The following is an 18,643-nucleotide window of genomic DNA, read 5'->3' on the forward strand; positions in this document are numbered from 1 at the left end:
CCCACCTGACTGGCTTATGGCCAGTGCTAACAGAGGTATATTGAGGGAATTAATAAATGAACAAATGGTGACAGACCATCAGTAAAAACCAACATGTCCCATAGGTAGTGCAATTTCTGGGACTCTGTTACTAAATTTATTTCCCCTTTCCTTCTTTTTCACAGTTGTTATTTTTTTTTTTTTTTTTAAGGGCTCCCACAATCAGCAGAAGAAGATATTTTTCCTGGGAGATGGGCAAAAGCTGAAGGATTGGCATGACCAAGAAGCCATCAGGAGGGACGCCCAGCGCGTAGGTATGGACAGTGGTATTTCCGGCTGGCAGGTCCTGTGAAGTGTGTGTGTGTGTGTGTGTGTGTGTGTGTGTGTGTGTGTTTAGCAGGCATGTCTGTACCTCCTGTTGCTTCCCTCTCCATTTACCATTCTTCCTCCCCCTGCTTCCTGGGGGTCCCCCTCTTCACCTGTTAGCTGACCCCTTTTTCCACTCACACCATCAGGTCCACTGCCTTCAAGAGTTGTCCCTACTACCTTTATTGGGGAGTAGATGTCTCCTCCTCATGAGGTATTTTGCCACTAGAATGAAGAGCGGTCATGATAAGAGCCAACATTTATTAAACACCTACGGTGAGCATGGAGGCCCGTGCTGCACACTTTGCACATTTTCTCAGTGAAACCCCAAGTCACCCTTTGTGGCCCATTTGACGAGAAGGGGCCCATAGCTCAGAGACGCAGGGTAATCTGCCTGCAGTCACACAGTGAGAAAGAGGCAGGCTTGGGACTTGAACCCAGCTCTGGAGGACAGAGTCGATCCCTACCCAGCTCTGTAGCCATAAGACTGAATGGAGTTAGCAGGCTTCGGCTCAAGTTTTCTTTGGCTAATTAGTCTTTGGAGCAGTTCCTGTTACACCAGGGAGTTGGGAAGAGTTGGGGGTGGGGGGAGTATATAGAAATTACGTGGAGAGTCGTCTCTAGAGAGCCTGGACTTAGGGGTCAGGAGGGTAGCCCCGACACCACGGACTGGGTGTTGTTGTGACAAGTAAAGGGACAGATTTGAAGCAACTTTACAAGGCTGGAAAGCACTGTACAAATAGAGGGATTGGTATTTTATTCATTTCATCCCAGTTAAAGGCACCACCACTATTGATTTTTTTTTTTTTTTTAGATTACATTATGAAAAAAAACCCAGACTATAACAAGCCTCCAAATAGAGCTGATATAATAACTGATGGTCAGGGAAATCTAAAGACATGACATGCATTTTTCTATAAGCCAGTGATTTAAAATGAAGTGGGGGTGGGTTCCGCTTAAGCTGGGAGAGGAAACATTTGAAAAGAGCTGATTCTCCAGACGGATATACCAGAATTATTAGAACATTGGGCTAACTAGCAAGGAAAGAGTAAGCAGTGGAAACGGTATTAAGAATAATAATAACCAGCTTGTGTTGAGTGTGAACTCTGTGCCAGGCATCTGGCGTGGCATTGTCTCCTTAGTCATTACATTGGCCCTTCTTCTCCCTGTTAGTACAAAGAGCAAACCCCGATCATCGAAAGGCTAATGGCATGCCCAGGGTGACATTGCTGGGAGTGGCAGGTTTGGGCCTTAAGCTGTACTCTGCCGGATTCTAGGGCCTGAGCTCTGAATTGCTTCCCGGTACCCACTCCTGAAACTTCCCTCCCCAGGCAGATGCTTCTGGCTCTTCTTTCTCTGCTTGCTGCATTTGTGTCCCTTGCGGAATCTGGCCTGGGCACTAGGCAGCAGCGTCTTCTCATGGAGCGTTGCAAGATGGCGGCGTCCTCACTCTCATCTGGCTGGAGCCACAAGGCTGTAGGCACAGGCCTTGGCCCCACCTCTCAGCTTGCACCTTCCCATCAAGCTGATGTTGTCAGTGTTTACTTTGCAAAGTAAGTAGGGTGTTGCTCAGACCACAGGCTCCAGAAGATGAGGTGATTTTTAATCAGCTGCTTTTATGACCATTTCTCTCCCATTGCAGATTCTTGGGCTGTTATTGCAGGGGTTGGTGTGGACATTCATACTCACCATCTGCACCCTGAGAACCCAGAGAATAATTTCCTGGACCATCAGGGTCTCTTTCCCCAAATGGATTGTGTAGAGAAAGGACAGCTAGCGCATTATCCACCCAAATCCATGACTCAAAGCAACATTTTTCAGGCAATCCTGGCCTAGGCTAGACAGATCTTAATTGTTTGCTGGCTTAAAAGATCAAAGCATCTTTTATCATTTGTGGCCATTTTTATTTGCATATGAAGTCTGCCTTGCCTAGAGAGTAACCCTATTCCTCACAGGAGTGTAAGTGATTTATCGTTCATAAATTCTGTCATGGATGCAACTTCACATTTGAAATTCAGAGAGTTGGTGTGACTGGCCCGTGGTTGGTCAGCTCTTAAGTAGACCTGGCCTCCCATCCCAGTGGTAGGATCCATGGTCAGGAGTGTTTGGGGCCCCTGGCGGATTGGGGAAGCATGGGCTTTGGAGCCTACAGATCTGCTTTTATAACCTTCTTGAGTCTCAGTTTATCCATCTGTAGAATCAGGGTTCACAAGTCCACCCTGATGGCTTGCTGTGGGCATTACATGAGGACAAGTACATGGCATGGCCATGGCTGAATAAACCCTCATTCCCCTGCCCCCTTTATACCCCAACCTCACAAAATCTGGAGGTCCGCTCTGTATCCAAGGCTAAAGTTTTACCTCTGTGGCTTAATTATATTTTTCATCCTTCTTCCCCCACCCCATTCAGTTAGCAACACTGATTTTGCTCTTTTCTCCTAGGAAATGGAGAACAAGGGAGACCTTACCCCATGACCGACGCTGAGCGAGTGGATCAGGCGTACCGAGAAAATGGATTTAACATTTACGTCAGTGATAAAATCTCCCTGAATCGCTCTCTCCCTGATATTCGGCACCCAAAGTGAGTGTAACGTCTCTCATCTTCTGGGATCTAAGGATTTTGCCCATGGCTCTTGATGAGAATTAATTAAAGAAACAGGTACATAAAGCTCTGCTGGAGGAAATTCCCTCCTTGGTAGCCCGGGCCTTGGCGCAGAGGTTTGTGTGATCCAAGTCTCCTAGATTTAGCGGTCGTGTGGCAGAGGGATGAAAGACAGCCAGTCTCCTTCCCCTTTGCAGGCAGTGGGACCCATGTATCCTCTGCATTTCCCCTCTTTGGCCCACGGGGAAGTTCAAAACTCAAGTTCAGACCATTGCAACTACAGCTTCAACCCTTGTGCTCTCCGTGAGGAGATACATTTTTATTTCCTTTTCTTAAACAGGGGACTTTGTTTTAGCTGCTGTGTGCACGTGGTATTTGTGTCTTTTTTTTATAAGCTACCTCAAGTCATTTTGAGACAGGACACATTGTAACGATGATAAAGAGATAATAATGGCAACTAACATCCATTGAACGGGTATCATGTGCAGGCACTTCGTTTGCTTTAAATGTCGTAAGTCCTGTAAGGCCACAGGTGGCCAAGAAGCTGAGCCAGGTCTCTAGCTCAACCAAAAACTAGACTCTGGACCTGAGGCTGTCCTGCCTCCCTAGGTGCCTTCAGTAGAGCTGTTGTGGTCGTGGTGATTTTCTGCTAGAGCGGTAGTGCCTAGAGTTGGTGTGCAGTACAATCACCTGGAAGGATGTTAGAGCCCAGGATTTTGAGCCTCACCCCCATAAATCCTGATTCAATAGATGTGGGTCAGGACCCAAGAACTTGCATTATGAACAAGCCCCCATGTGATGCTGGTGCAGCTTATCTTGGGTCCACACTACCACCAAAGGTAGAATGGGAGTCTAGAATGGGAATTCAGGTGGGAATTCTACAGGAAGGCGGTATTGAGTGGCACCAAAGCATAAAATGTGCTGCCCAGGAATTAAGAAAGTAGAGCCCAGGAAAAGATCATAGCAGCTGACATTTACTAGGTGCTTACTGCATGCCAGGCATCATTCTTAGCCAGTGGTTCTCAGAGTGTGGTTCCCGGACCAGCACCGTCATGGGCACCTAGGAGCTTATGAAACACGCGGATTCACGGTTTCAGCCTAGATCTACTGCAGCAAAAGCTCTTGGGAGGCACCCAGCAATCCATGTTTTAACAAGCCCTCCAGGTGATTCTGTTGCAAAGCTTAAGTTTTAGAAGATATTCTAGGTGCGTTAAGCGCTTACCTCACTCGGCCAAACCTTCCAAAAACCAATGACGTATGTACCTTTATTATCATCATTTTACAGGTAAGGAATTGAGGCACACAAAGGTTAGGTAATTTGCATACGATGACACAGCTGATTAGTGGAGCTGGAACTTGAAAGCAGGGAGTCTGACATAGCATCTGTAATCCATAAGATCTTTGCACCTGTAAGAACACAGTTAGTAGAAAGCAGTACGGGCACACCTCAGAGATGCTGCCGGCTGTGCTCCAGACCACCGCAATAAAGTGAGTCAAATGAATTTTTTGGTTTCCTCATGCATACAAAAGTTGTGTTTACACTAAACTGTTTTCTGTTAAGTGTGCAATAGCATTGTGTCTAAAATCCAATGTACACACCTTAATTAAAAATATTGCTAAAAAGTGGGGCGCTTGGTTGGCTCAGTTGGATAGGTGTCTGACTTCGGCTCGGGTCATGATCTCGCGGGTTCATGGGTTCGAGCGCCGTGTTGGGCTCTGTGCTGACGGCTTGGAGCCTGGATCCTGCTTCCGATTCTGTGTCTCCCTCTCTCTCTCTCTCTATCTGCCCCTCTCCCGCTGGTACTCTGTCTCTCTCTCTCAAAAATAAGTAAACATTAAAAAATATATATTGCTAAAGATGCTACCCATCATCTCGGCTTTCAGTGGCAGAGGGTCTGGCCTCAATGTGGATGGCTGCTGACAGATCAGGGTGGTGGTTACCGAAGACCGGGGTGGCTGTGGCAATTTCCTAAAAGAAAACAATAAAGTTTGCTGCATTGATGAACTCTTCCTTGAAAGAAAGTATTATTCAGTAGCATGTGATGCTGTTCGATAGCATTTACCCACAAGAGAACTTCTTTTAAAACCAGAATCAGTCCTCACAAACCTCACCTCACTGCTTTATCGACTCCCGTTTATGTAATGTTCCAAATCCTTTGTTGTCATTTCAACAGTCTTCACGGCATCTTCACCAGGAGTAGATTCCATCTCAACAAACCATTGTCTTTGCTCATCCATAGGAAGCAAGTCCTCATCCATTTTGGTTTTATCATGGGACTGCAGCAATTCAGATATAATAACAAAAATGAAAACGTTTGAAATATTGTGAGAATTACCAGTATGTGGCCCACACACGAAGTGACCAAATACTGTTGGGAAAATGGCACCAACAGACTTGCTCAACACAGGGTCGCCACAGGCCTTCAATTTGTAAAAAACACAGTATCTACAGAACACAGTAAAGTGAAGTGACCTAAACTGAAGCAAGCCTGTAAGAAAGAATTAATCTTGGTGGCATGTTTGGGCTACTTACGAAATGCTTTCTGCCCTATTCCTATCTTTCAGTTCCCGCAGCTGTGCTGTGAGATTGGCCTTATTATCATCTCTGCTTTGTAGATGAGGAAACCACACTAAAGGGGTGCTGTTTATCCAGGATGGGCCCCATTCATGGGACTTCTTGCTGTGAGGGCAGGGAGTGTGGGGCCTCGGAGCTCGGAGCGCTTGTCCGTGGCGTTTGCAATTTGTTTCGTGGTCTTTACTGTCAAGCCCAAGATTTTTCATCTAAGTCTGAGAATGTAGTTCAGATATCACTGATGTTGCTGGATACAGAGCTGTGACCTAACTCCGAGGGTCAGAAACTCAATTTATGTGTTTAGCCCCTTGCAGAGTTCAGAATTCTGCACTAATTTCATCTTGCTGGCTCTACGAAAGAAGTTCATCTGGGAACATTACACCCTCACCTCAGCCGCTGTTCTGTGGCTCTGTGGGCCCTCAACTCTGGCTGTTTCTGGAGTGGTTTTAAAGACGTACAAGGGCCACGGTCCCACCCCAGACCACTGGAGTCTGAATCTCTGGGGGGTGGGGGTGGGGGTCCATCTTGGGTCTCAGTATTTTCTGAAGCCTTGGGAAGCAATTCTCACTTACATAACCAGGGCTGAGAAGTACTGGTGTCAATCAAGGAATATTTTTATAACGAGAGGGAGAAGCTAGGTGTGGACACAGCTTTCATCTGTCCATTCATCTGTTGAGTCACTAAATATATATGAATGGGCTACATGCCAAGCCCTGTGCTTGACATCAGGAACACAACAGTAAATCAGCCATGATTGTTGCCTCGTGCAAGAGGTGGGGACAGATGGGCTAAGCAGGTCATTACACCACAGATGAGAAGATCGGCAATAAGGGTAGACTCCGGGTGCTTTGGAACTCCCAAGGACACCCCCACCCAGCACCGGCCTTTGTGGGAAGACACTGCAGGTAGAAAAGTAGGCAAGAAGTGCACAGCCTTGGGCTTAAAAGTTCGAGTCTCTCAGCTGGATAGAGGCCCCCAGGTTGAGGCCTGGCCCCCATGTCTCCAGTGCACAACTCTTTCCCAACAGTTCAGAAAAAAGAAAGCTCTTCTTAATTTTGGAGTCCCGGGGCCCACAGACAAGTCTGTGGATAGAATTCAGGAGCCTCTAAAAATCTGGATGTGGGGGCGCCTGGGTGGCGCAGTCGGTTAAGCGTCCGACTTCAGCCAGGTCACGATCTCGCGGTCCGGGAGTTCGAGCCCCGCGTCAGGCTCTGGGCTGATGGCTCAGAGCCTGGAGCCTGTTTCCGATTCTGTGTCTCCCTTTCTCTCTGCCCCTCCCCCGTTCATGCTCTGTCTCTCTCTGTCCCAAAAATAAATAAACGTTGAAAAAAACAAAACAAAACAAAAAAATCTGGATGTGGAAAACACTGTGTTTTTCTTTTCACTAACCTCTAACTGAAGCATGGTGTTCCTTTCTGTTACGACTGTAGGCAACAAAGCACCTGTGAATTTGTCCCCAAAAGAAATCATTTACTTTTACATCACTTTATAGATATCTAGAAATGTAATGAATGCTCATCACTACTTTGAAGTGAAGGTAGTTTTTAGAACAGCCACTAGATCGTGTTGATTAATGTGTTAATAAGGAAACACTTTTATTACTATATTTCAGATTTTTAAATTATTTTGATAACTGTATCCCAGTCCAGTTGATTTCCTTTATAACCTGCTTTATTTTATGCATTATACAAGCTGCTCTGAGAAGTGACCATAGGCTTCACCAGCTTGGCAGAGGGGTCCAGGGCATCAGAGAGGTGAGGAAGCACTGTTCTAGGTGGGTGTGAATTGAGCCATAAGGACGCCTCAGGCTCCTCTGTTCCCAGCCACCCCACCAGCATATAAGTCACCATGAAGGATGTCACTAAATCCAGTTCTCCTGACACTCCCCGCCCCTCTCCTGACCCCCTGGCTTTTCAGAATCCCTAGCTATGGAAGCGGACATTCCAGAAATGAGTTGACAGATGTCTTGAAGAGCTATTCCTTTTCTTCCTGGGCTGGGGAGGGGAGAGGGCAGGGGGTGGATCTTTCCTGCAGACCTCGGAAATGTGTGAGATTAGAGCAGTGGAGACACTCCCTCCCTCTGGTTTCTTTGAGCTGAAACAGCTCCATCAGGAGCTGAGGTAATGTTTGCCTTTTACTTCTTCCAACTGAATTTTGGCAACATCACATCAAGAACAGGATTGAGGGGCTGTTTGTGCCAGCTGCATTTGCTTCCACCAGAAGCTGCACCAAGGACCATGGAGACCCAGAGAAGGGAAAGAGGGCAGTCTGACCCGACTTGCTGGGGCTTGTAAATGGGAGGTGGCCAGCTGGCTCAGCGGGCCTGCCCTCTGCACCCCCTGCCGAGGAAGCAGGAACAGAGGATGGCTGGTGCGCTGGCCCGCTTCCCCTGCTCCCTGGGAGGCGGGTTGGGCCGCATGGCGACCGTCCATGGAGGCCCCTCCTGGACACAGAGCTGATGGCAACAGCCCCGACTGCTGAAGTGGCTGGGGTCCAAAGCTTCCTGTGCAAACTTCTCCTCTGAAAAAATGGTCATTTTCTCCCGTGCGAAGACCATCCATCTGAAAGCCGTCAGAGAACATTCATGGTAGGAGTGAAAACCATCTACACTCCTGACCTGCTTTACCCAGTCCCTTGGTTTAGCTTTCAGTAATGAATGAACCTGAATGGAATCTTTCTTGCAATAAAAGGCCCAAATCTACCAGATTCCTTTTTGTGAAATTAACTCGGTTGATTTATGGTATGGGCTGAATTTCCTCAAAAGAACTTAGAAGTTTATATTATTATAATAAGCCAGTGTTCTATTGATCGCCTTTACATCTCCAACAGGTTACAGAAGCAACAAGGGAGCCAATTAGAGTCTATACATTTTGACACACATTTATTAAATATATACTCTGGAAAGAAAGACCGGTTGCCAGCACAAGTTTAAATCAGCCACATTGATAGCACTAGTTGTAATGATAATAATAGGGCCCCAAATATGAATGTACACACAGACACACAAAAAATGCTATTTAGGGGCCAAGACAGAGTAACAGGACCCTCTCCTGCCTGAAATAACAACAACTAAAGACAAACCGTGTGAAGCAATGGTTTGTAAGACATTGGACATCAGTCAGTGACAGGCCGTAAATCTTAAGAGGTGGCAAACAAGTGAGGTGAGCCCTACAGGTACCTCAGCTATTGTCTCAAGAGAGTTTCCAGGCCATGGTATGGGGAGGGGAACCCAAGTGGAGCCCAGAGGACTTCCTGAGTTGAGGAGAAGAAGTCCAAGGAGACCAAAGAGGCCAGAGTTCACAGGCCCTTAATGAGGAATATTAATACTAATCAAAACCAACCCAGGGGCATCTGGGTGGCTCAGTCAGTTAAGCGTCCAACTCTTGGTTTTGGCTCAGGTCATGATCTCAGTTTGTGGGTTCGAGCCCCATGTGGGCCTCCATGCTGATGGTGTGGAGCCTGCTTGGGATTCTCTCTCTCTCTCTCTCTCTCTCTCTCTCTCTCTCTCTCTCTCTCCCTCTCCCAAGTGTGCTGCCTCTGTCTCTTTCAAAATAAAATAAACTTTAAAAAAAAAGCCCAGGGGGCGCCTGGGTGGCGCAGTCAGTTAAGCGTCCGACTTCAGCCAGGTCACGATCTCACGGTCCGGGAGTTCGAGCCCCGCGTCAGGCTCTGGGCTGATGGCTCGGAGCCTGGAGCCTGTTTCCAATTCTGTGTCTCCCTCTCTCTCTCTGCCCCTCCCCCGTTCATGCTCTGTCTCTCTCTGTCCCAAAAATAAATAAAAAACGTTGAAAAAAAAATTTAAAAAAAAAGCCCAGAATTAACACAGATTTTAGAATTAGCAGAGGACACTAAAACATTTATTATTACTATATTCCATATGTTTCAAAAATTAAATAGACACATGGACAATTTGAAAAGACCCAAACTGAGCTTCTAGAAATGAAACCAACAAAGTCTGCAATGAAAAATAGTGTATGGGATGAATGGCAGACTAGATATTGCGGGGGGGGGAGTAAAACTGAAGAGTAGGAAAATAAACTACTCAAAATACAGAATTTTTCAAAATAAAAAGGGCATTGATGAACTGTGGGACAACGTTAAGCAATCAAATGTCCATGTAATTGGAGTCTATGAAAGGGAAGAGAAAAATAATGGCCAAAAGTTTTCCAAGTTGAGTGACAGCTATAAAACCACAAATCCAAGAAGCACAATGAAACCCAATCTTAAGAAACAGGAGTAAAATGACACCACTGTATATCATCATCAAATTGCTACAAACCAGTGATGAAGACAAAGTTTTAGACTAGACAGAGAAATAAAACTGAAAGGACCAAAGACAAAAATGACAGAATTCTCAGTGGAAACGAAAGAGGCAAGAGCATGGTGTAACGACATCTTTAAGGTATGAAAAGCAAAAACTCTACCAACCTAGAATTCTACACCCAGTGAAAGTATCTTTCAGAAATAAAGGCAAAATAGTGACTTGTCAGACACTGAAAGAATTTATCACAGCAGTTATGTACTATAAGGAATGTTAAAAGAAGTCCTTTAGGGGAAAAAAAATACGGTAACAGGTGGAAATAGGGATCTTCATTTACAAAGAATGAAGATCACTGGGAATAGTAACTATGTGGGTAGATATACACTATTTCTTATTGTTTAAATCTTTTTACAAGATATCTGACAGAGTAACCAAAAATAATAGTAACATATTGTTGGGTTTTTTTTTTAATTTTTTTTTTAACGTTTATTTATTTTTGAGACAGAGAGAGACAGAGCATGAATGGGGGAGGGTCAGAGAGAGGGAGACACAGAATCTGAAACAGGCTCCAGGCTCCGCGCTGTCAGCACAGAGCCCGACGCGGGGCTCGAACTCACGGACCGCGAGATCATGACCCGAGCCGAAGTCGGCCGCCTAACCGACTGAGCCACCCAGGCGCCCCTGTTGGGTTTTAAACCTATGTAAAGTTATACGTGTATGCCAGCGTAGAGGTCAGAGAGAAGAAATGCTAATATACTACTATAAGATTTTCATACTACTTGTGATGTGACATAGTACCATTTGAAGGTATGCTGTTAAAATGTATCCTATAAATCGTGAAGCAAGCACTAAAAAGCAAAGCAAAGAGTTATAGCAAATAAGCCAACAAGGGAGGTAAAATTGAATAATGGAAAATATTGAGTTAACCCAAAAGAAGGCAGAAAAAGAGAGAAAAGGGAACTGAGGTCAGAAAGGACAAATAGAAAGCAAGTACCAAGATGATGGGCTTTAACCTAACCATATCAATAATCACATTAAATGTAAATGCACTAATTGTTTCAGTTATAAGGCAGAACTTTCTGCCTTTTACCCAGTTAGATAAAAAAAAAAACAAGATTCTACTCCATGCTGCCTGCAAGAAACACACTTTAAATATAAAGGTACAAATGACAGTAAAAAGATAGGGGAAATCTACCATGCTAACACTAATCAAAAGGAAGCTTTGGTGGCTGTATTAATGTCAGTTTAAGTAGAATTCACAACAAAGAATATCAGGGATAAAGAAGGTAGTTTAATAATTTAATAAAGGGATCCTTCATTAAGAGAACATACCAACCGGGCACTGGGGTGTCTCAGCCAGTGAAGTGTCTGACTTTGGCTCAGGTCATGATCTCTCAGTTCCTGGACTCGAGCCCCACATCAGCTCTGTGCTGACAGCTCAGAGCCTGGAGCCTGCTTCAGATTCTGTCTCCCTTTTCTCTGCCCCTCCCCCACTTGCTCTCACGCATGCTCACGCACTCTCTTTCTCTCTCTCTCTCTCAAAAATAAATAAACATTTAAGAAAAAGGAGTGAGAGAATATAGCAACCCTAAATATTTATGTACCTCATAAGAGAGCTTCAAAATACATGAAGCAAAAACTCATGGAACTGCAAAGAGAGATAGACATAGCCACAATTATGAGATTTAACACTTTTCTCTCAAAAATTGGTAGAACAAGTAGAACCAGCAAGGATATAGTAGACTTTAACAGCGTCATCAACCCCGTGACCCAGTTAACATTTATAGAACATTCTACCCAATAACAGCAGAGTGTACATGCTTTTCAAGTACATGCAGAGCATTTACCAAGATTGATCATATTCTGGGTTGGAAAACAAGTCTCCATAAATTTAAAAGGATTCAAGTGATGCGAAGTATGTTTTCTGACTACAGTGGAATTAAATTTAGAAACCAATAACAGGACAGTCTCTTAACGTTTCCAAATGTTTGGAAACTATAACTCACATATGAGTAACAGATGGGTCAAAGAAGAAATCAAAAGGAAAATCAGAAAACGTTTTGAACTGGGGCGCCTAGGTGGCTCAGTCCGTTGGGCATCCGACTTCAAATTCAGGTTGTGATCTCACGGTTTGTGAGTTGGAGCCCCGCGTCGGGCTCTGTGCTGATAGCTCAGAGCCTGGAGCCTGCTTTGTATTCTGTCTCCCTCTTTCTCTGCCCCTCCTCCACTCATGCTCTGTCTCTTTCTCAAAAATAAATAAACATTAAAAAAAAATGTTTTGAACTGAATGCTAATGAAAACAACATATCAGAATTTGTGGGATGTCACTAAAGCAGTACTTACAGGGAAATTTGTAGCATTAAATGCTTATATTAGAAAAGAAAAATGGTGCCAAATTGACAACACCAGCTTCTACTTTAAGAAACCAGAAAAATAAGAACAAGTTAATCCAAAATAAACAGAAGAAAGGAAATTTTAGAAAGATCAAAGCAGAGATCAATGAAGTAGAAAAGGGAAAACAATAGGAAAAAATCAATGAAACCAAAAGCTGACACTTTGAGGTGGTCAATTAAATGGATTAACTTCTAACCAGACTGATGAGAAAGAGAAGACACAAATTACCAATATCAGGAATGAGGTGATGTAACTATAGATTCTATAATGATTAGGAGAATAGTAAAGGAATATTCTGAACAACTTTATGCCTGTAAATTCAGCAACTTAGTTGAAATGATAAATTCCTTGGAAGTTCACTCAAAAAGGAAATAACCAAAATAGTCCTATGTATATTAAAGAAATTGACATTATAGTTAAGAACCTCCCTACAAAGAAAACTTTAAGCCCAGATGGGTTCATTGGTGAATTCCACGAAGTAGAATTTAAGAAATAATACAAACAACTCTTCTACACCAACTCTTCCAAAAAATTAAAGAGCTGGAGTACTTTCCAACTCACTGTGAACTCAGCATTACCCTGATACTAAAACAAGGTGAAGATATTGCGAGAAAATTACATTATCGACCAGCGTCCCTCATGAACAGATTGGACAGGTGCTGTTATTGTTATCATTGTCATTACTCACCTTTTTTTCAGATCAGCAAATAGAAGAATCAGAATGGGGGAGGGAAAGGGATCTGGGGCAAAAGTCACACAGGTACACCCTGAGTTCTAACTAGAGTTTAGTTGGAAATGGATTTGTTGTCGTGGTTTGCTAACCATTGCAGTATCCAAAACGCCCAGAAAAAGAGGTAGGGAATCAGGAAGAGGGAAAGCCCTGAGGGGGAAATGGCCCCATGGGCCCAGGAGAGCTGGCAATGCTGAGGTCCTATTCAAGGACAACCACCTCCCCCCCTTGATAGTGTGGCCTTGCTGATGCTGAGGGTTTGAGAACCAGGAAAGCCTGATGTTTATTGGTACTCCTAGAATCTTCTCAAATGGTGATGTAAACCTGAGCAAGAAAGGCCAGGGATGTAACCTGCCCCCTGCACGGCCACGTCATGGATGTACCCAGAGCTAATTAAATCAGAAACCTAATCTAAAGTCACTGGGCTTCTTTCCCACTCCTCCACCCCGAGTCTGTAGCCCACCTAAAATACAGCTAGCCCCTACTCATTTATACTAAAACGGTCAAGTGTCAGTCCCTGCCTTAAGGAAATCTCAAGCCTGTTAGTCACTGTTAACTGTCTCTGTGAGTCATTCATTCATTCATTCATTCATTCATTCAGCAAATATTTATCATGTGCTTACCATGTGTGCTTATTGTATAGGCTAGTCCCTGGGGAAAAAACAGCAATGAACAAAATAGCCAAAATTTCCTTTTTTCCTGGTGTTTCCATTCTACTGGGTGGAAGAAGTCATAAATAAATGCATTATTTTTTCAGATGGTGATAAATGATATAAGAAACATAAACAGAGTGAGGGGTAGAGAAAGTAATAGGAATGGAATGGATTTTTATTTCCCTGCTAGTGGGAGGCCTCTCTAATGAGATGACATATGAACAGAGATATGAAGAAGTGTGAGGTCCATCTAGCAGGGCAGTTAACTGGGGGAAGAGTCCTGCAGGCAGAAGAAACAGTAAGTGCAAAGGCCCCTGGGCCATCATGCTTGCCTTATGGAGCCCAGTGAGCCAGGAGGAAAGTGATGAGAAGCAAGCCTGGAGAGATGTCAGGGCCACGGTGGGACTTTGGCTTTGACCAAAGGGAGTAAAACGGGAAGCTCTGGAGAGTTTTGAGCACTGAGCGACATAGTCTGATTTTCATTTTCAAAGGATCACTTCAGTTGCTATGTTAAGAATAGACTGTAGGCGGCCAAGAGTGGAGCAGGGAAGCCAGTTAGGAGTTTATTACAGCCAGGCGGGCAGAGAAGAGGGACAATGACTCAGACCACCATGGCAGAGAAGGAGCAGAGAAGCAGTGGCCACGTTCTAGAAATATTTTGAAGGTGGAGATGATGGGATTTACTTATAGACAATATGGATATGGAAAAAAAAAAAAAAAGAGCGAGAGAGAGAAGAGACTGAGACAACGCGAGGTTTTTGGCCAGAGCAACTGTGAAGATGGAGTTGCCATTTACAGGAACAAAGGCTTGGAGGAGAGCAGATTTGGGGAAAATCAAGATTTTTATTTCAGCCAAGTTTAAGACATTCTTAAACATCCAAGTGACGAGGTCAAGTAGGCAGTTTAATAAACGGTGCCATTTATGTTGTGAAAAATGGGAATGGTGACGGGATCCTTTTTGAGTTGCTGTGTTTTTATTGTGGTTTTAATTAACTTGCTTTCCTTGAATAGCAAGAAGTGCTTGAGGCGTAATGGATAGTAAATCTAAAAATGATCCAAGATCGGCTGTGGTCTGCGGTGTGGTGTGTGGGATGACGGAGTTTGTGTGCACGTTCGGGTCACGGCAGGGGCCGTGCCCACCCCCGCCCACCGTCGGCAATGGGAATGACTGGCTGGAGTCCGCACCCACCCCTCTCCCACCTGCCACGGTGCGGAGAGGTTTGTCAGACCCTCTGTAGAACAGTGACAGGCTTGGAAGACATATTTAGTAAGTATTAGCAGTTTTTACCCTTTTTATCATGATTCGTGTGCTGGAGTGAGCTTGCTTGGCACTTCTGTAATGGAGTACTTCAGTATAAGATGAGCACCCCCGAGATGCTCAGGCCGGGAGGGGTGAAGCCTCCCTAGTTTGGCAGCTGTTAGCAGGGCGGTTGTGTAGGTAGGGGCAGGAGGGCGGAGAGAAGGGCTGTCGCCTGAGTGATTTGTGAGCTGGGAAAGGAAAAAGTCCAGGTTTCCTTGGGAGCATCACTGATTTTTCAGGAGGCTCAAATCAGTTCTCCTCTGAAATTAAACGACTCTCTTCTGAACAGACAACAGTGATTGACCCATTGGACCTAATACCGGAATTTAAAGGTCCTCATGAGCCTTACAATAAAATGGCAGCCAACAAAATCTCTCCAATTGACTTCTTTCCTGTAATTTTAAAAGCGGATTTCAGTGAATTCAGCCCTTGGGTTGAAATTACGGAGATAAATGGCTTGTAAGCAAAAATGGCTGTGTGTCAAAATGGGCATATATATCCCCTACAATTTATGCTAGGCAAAAACCACTTGACATCCCCATGAGCCGATGTGTGGTTTGTGTTCTTTTATCATTTCTGCAGACAAATGCATTTTCTAAGTCTTCTAGAAATGGATGCTGTGTTCTCCATGAGTAATAACAGTGTGTCCCATTTATCAAGTGCTTGTGTGCCAAGCATGGGGCTGAGCACTTTACCAGCCTGCCTCGATTTACTTCTTCCCACTTTGAGGTTTTGTGTGATCATATTTTTTTTCCTTTAGGTTTCAACATTGTCTTCTCATTTACAAAAACACTGTTACAACTCTTTGTAACTCCAGCCTCTCTGAAATTGTTTGTATCTAATGGGGATCACTAGCTCCATTTTCCAGACGCACAAACTGAACCTCAGCTGAGCTCAGCCAGTAGAAAGCAGAGAAGACTCAAACCTGGATCCAAGCACATGCTCTTTCTGCTGCTTCACACACAGCAGACTGAGACCTATTCCTCACAGAGAAGGAGGGAGACAGTTTTTAAATTCGAATCCTTTGTGCGTCAAGGTTCTTGGGCCAGGCATAGCGAGCAGGATTGGCTAGATAAATATAAATAGACACAAGCAGAAGACAACTCAGGTTGCATTTCACTCACCGTGCTGAAGGTAATACATGTTTGTCCGGGAGCAGACAAATAACACTCAGTAAAAGTGGTTACAGAGATGAGTTTGATTTCGAAGTGGTGTTGGCCTTGAAAGGGTTTAAGGAAAAGGAGAAAGATGACTGTAAGATAAGGGTGATTATCTGTTCTCTCCCTTCATTAAGGTGGCATCCTGGGCAGCGTGGCGGTGAGACAAGTGGAGCAGGTCGTTGGGGAGCCGTGTTGCATAGATAAGGACATCGTTCACCCCTGACTGTAAACCTCAGGGGTGGGGGGGGGGAATAAATCAATAGTCCCCCCCCTCCCAATCACCCACCTCCAATCCTAAATCTGCCCAGGTAGTGAAAGCTAACAGTTTAGCCCTCTTATAGTTTTTTTTTTTTCTTTGTTTATGGAACATATATAGACATATGAAGAGGTTTGTTTTTGGTTTTGTTTTGTTTTTACAAAAATCTGGTGGTACTATACATATTTTATTCTACAAGTAGCTTTTTAAAATAAGTTTATTTATTTTTAGAGAGAGAGAGAGTGAGGTAGAGAGAGAATGAGCGGGAAAGGGACAGAGAGAGAAGGAGAGAACATCCCAAGCAGGCTCTGCACTGTCAGCCCAGAGCCCGATGTGGGGCTCGAACTCACAAACCATGAGATCATGACCTAAGCTATAGTCAAGAGTCAGATGCTTAACCCATTGAGCCACCCAGGCACTCCTCTACAAGTAGCATTTTTTACTTATTATATTGCAGTCATGTTTCCAAGACATTTCTTTTTTTTTTTTTTTTTTTTTAATTTACATCCCGTCTAGTTAGTATATAGTGCGACAATGATTTTGGGAGTAGATTCCTTAATGCCCCTTACCCATTTAGCCCATCCCCCCTCCTACAACCCTCTCAGTAACCCTCTGTTCTCCATATTTAAGATTTCCAAGACATTTCTAACAGCTGTGTAATATTTCACAAGAACTTAACCTACTCAGCGCTTGCTCTGTCGATGGGCATACCAATGGTTTTCAGTTCTCTGTTCCTGGACACAGAGTGGCAGCAACCTCTTTGAACACATGTCTTTACAATTTTGTTTTTTCTTTTTTCCTCTTTCATGAATCAAGAATCTTGATAATTAAAGCCCATTTCCTCTTAACGATGTTTGCCTGGCGATTGGCATTTAACTGAGATCTGAAGTGTGGTCCTTCTGGTGGTTATTTCATGCCGATCATTCCGGGCACCTTGACATGCCATGTTGATTAGCCAGAGTTCCTCCTTCCTGCTGTCAGCCTGTGTTTAAAGCTTGAGCACATGGAATACCTTGCGTGTTACATCTGTGGGAGGACCACCTTTTATCATGTGGGACAGCCATGTGAAGAAACTGTTGGATTTCGCTGTGTGCTTTAATGTTTATTTATTTTTGGGACAGAGAGAGACAGAGCATGAACGGGGGAGGGGCAGAGAGAGAGGGAGACACAGAATCGGAAACAGGCTCCGGGCTCTGAGCCATCAGCCCAGAGCCCGACGCGGGGCTCGAACTCACGGACCGCGAGATCGTGACCTGGCTGAAGTCGGACGCTTAACCGACTGCGCCACCCAGGCGCCCCTCGCTGTGTGCTTTAAAAAATTTTTTTGTGTTGTTTTTACAACTGTGTTAAAACTAGATACGGTCTGAACCAAGGGCTTTCCAAAATGTGAGTTCAGAAGGGAAGGAAAAGAGAGCACAAACCAAGATCCCTTAAGTACTGCTTGGATCTGAAGTCTGGTGTGGGTTAGGGGGTGGAACAGTGGTGACGAACGGATGGTGCATAATTAATCATAACAAGCCTTTGTGATCCTCTGTGCTGTCCACTGAGAAGAGGGAAGAGCCGGTAGGTGCTTCTGGCGTTTAGCAAAGCCTGCCCTGAATGGAAAGGGACCTTCGTCAAGATGTCAGCCTTGGCACATGTTGTCACACTAATCTTCTGGCTCCTCTGATTCCAGCCAGGCTGTTGAAGAGAAAGCCAGCACCTGACCCATCCCCCAGAGAGGTGTACAGAAGGGCTGGGAGCCAAGCCCCAGCTGAGGAGAGAAGGCTTGCTGAAGGGATGTGTCATGAGAGGCCCCAGATCTGCATCTGGAGGGAGGATAGGGGGGCAGGAGCTTTTCACACTCTGCCCACTAAAACCCAGTTTCTTCCTTTTGTTCCAGAGCCTGGAGCTATTTATAACTTCTTCTTAACTTCTTGGTAGCTCCAGAGCCCATTGGACATAGTCTTGCTGAGAATGTTTTATTATAAGGGACTATCCTTTATGCAAAACAGAGAGGGAAGGACAGCAGAATACTGAAACCATTTGCTGGAAAATGACCTACACTGTGGCCTCTTGATGATGGAAACTCCCATTTATGAGCCAGATGCTGTATTCACCTAAGATATCTCTTTCCTTCCTTGTGACAGCCTCAGGAGGACGGAATCATATCCCCGTTTCACCCAAGTGGAAACTGAGACTTAGGGAGGCTGTGACTTCCCCAAGGTGACCCAGTGCTAAATGTGGGACTTGGATCCAGATCTCTAGCCCACCCCACTTCCCTCCCCACACCTGCAGTTGCCACTTGAGGCAGTACTCTTTCTCAAGGCCCGCTCTTTGAGATATGGGTATGTCATCTCACTCTGTGACTCTAGGAAGGTATCTCCCCATT

At 44.7% G+C, this 18,643-nt stretch overlaps 1 protein-coding gene and 1 long non-coding RNA gene across 5 annotated transcripts in view; both read left to right on the forward strand.

Moving 5' to 3' along the window:
• GALNT10 (polypeptide N-acetylgalactosaminyltransferase 10) overlaps window positions 1-18,643 on the forward strand; it is a 226,692-nt gene that overhangs the window by 91,736 nt on the left and 116,313 nt on the right. For all 4 annotated transcript variants that reach the window (XM_025924183.2, XM_086700365.1, XM_086700177.1 and 1 more), the window contains exons 2-3: window positions 191-293; window positions 2,787-2,925. In XM_025924183.2, coding sequence (XP_025779968.1) covers window positions 191-293; window positions 2,787-2,925 — 242 coding nt within the window. The remainder of the gene's footprint in view (window positions 1-190; window positions 294-2,786; window positions 2,926-18,643) is intronic.
• On the forward strand, window positions 9,532-17,154 carry LOC147584145 (uncharacterized). The gene is made up of 2 exons (XR_015248810.1): window positions 9,532-16,241; window positions 16,903-17,154. It is a non-coding gene; the product is annotated as an uncharacterized LOC147584145 (long non-coding RNA).

Source organism: Puma concolor, chromosome A1 (genome assembly GCF_028749965.1).
Source record: "Puma concolor isolate L17-30 chromosome A1, mPumCon1.1.hap2, whole genome shotgun sequence".
NCBI classification, from domain to species: domain Eukaryota; kingdom Metazoa; phylum Chordata; class Mammalia; order Carnivora; family Felidae; genus Puma; species Puma concolor.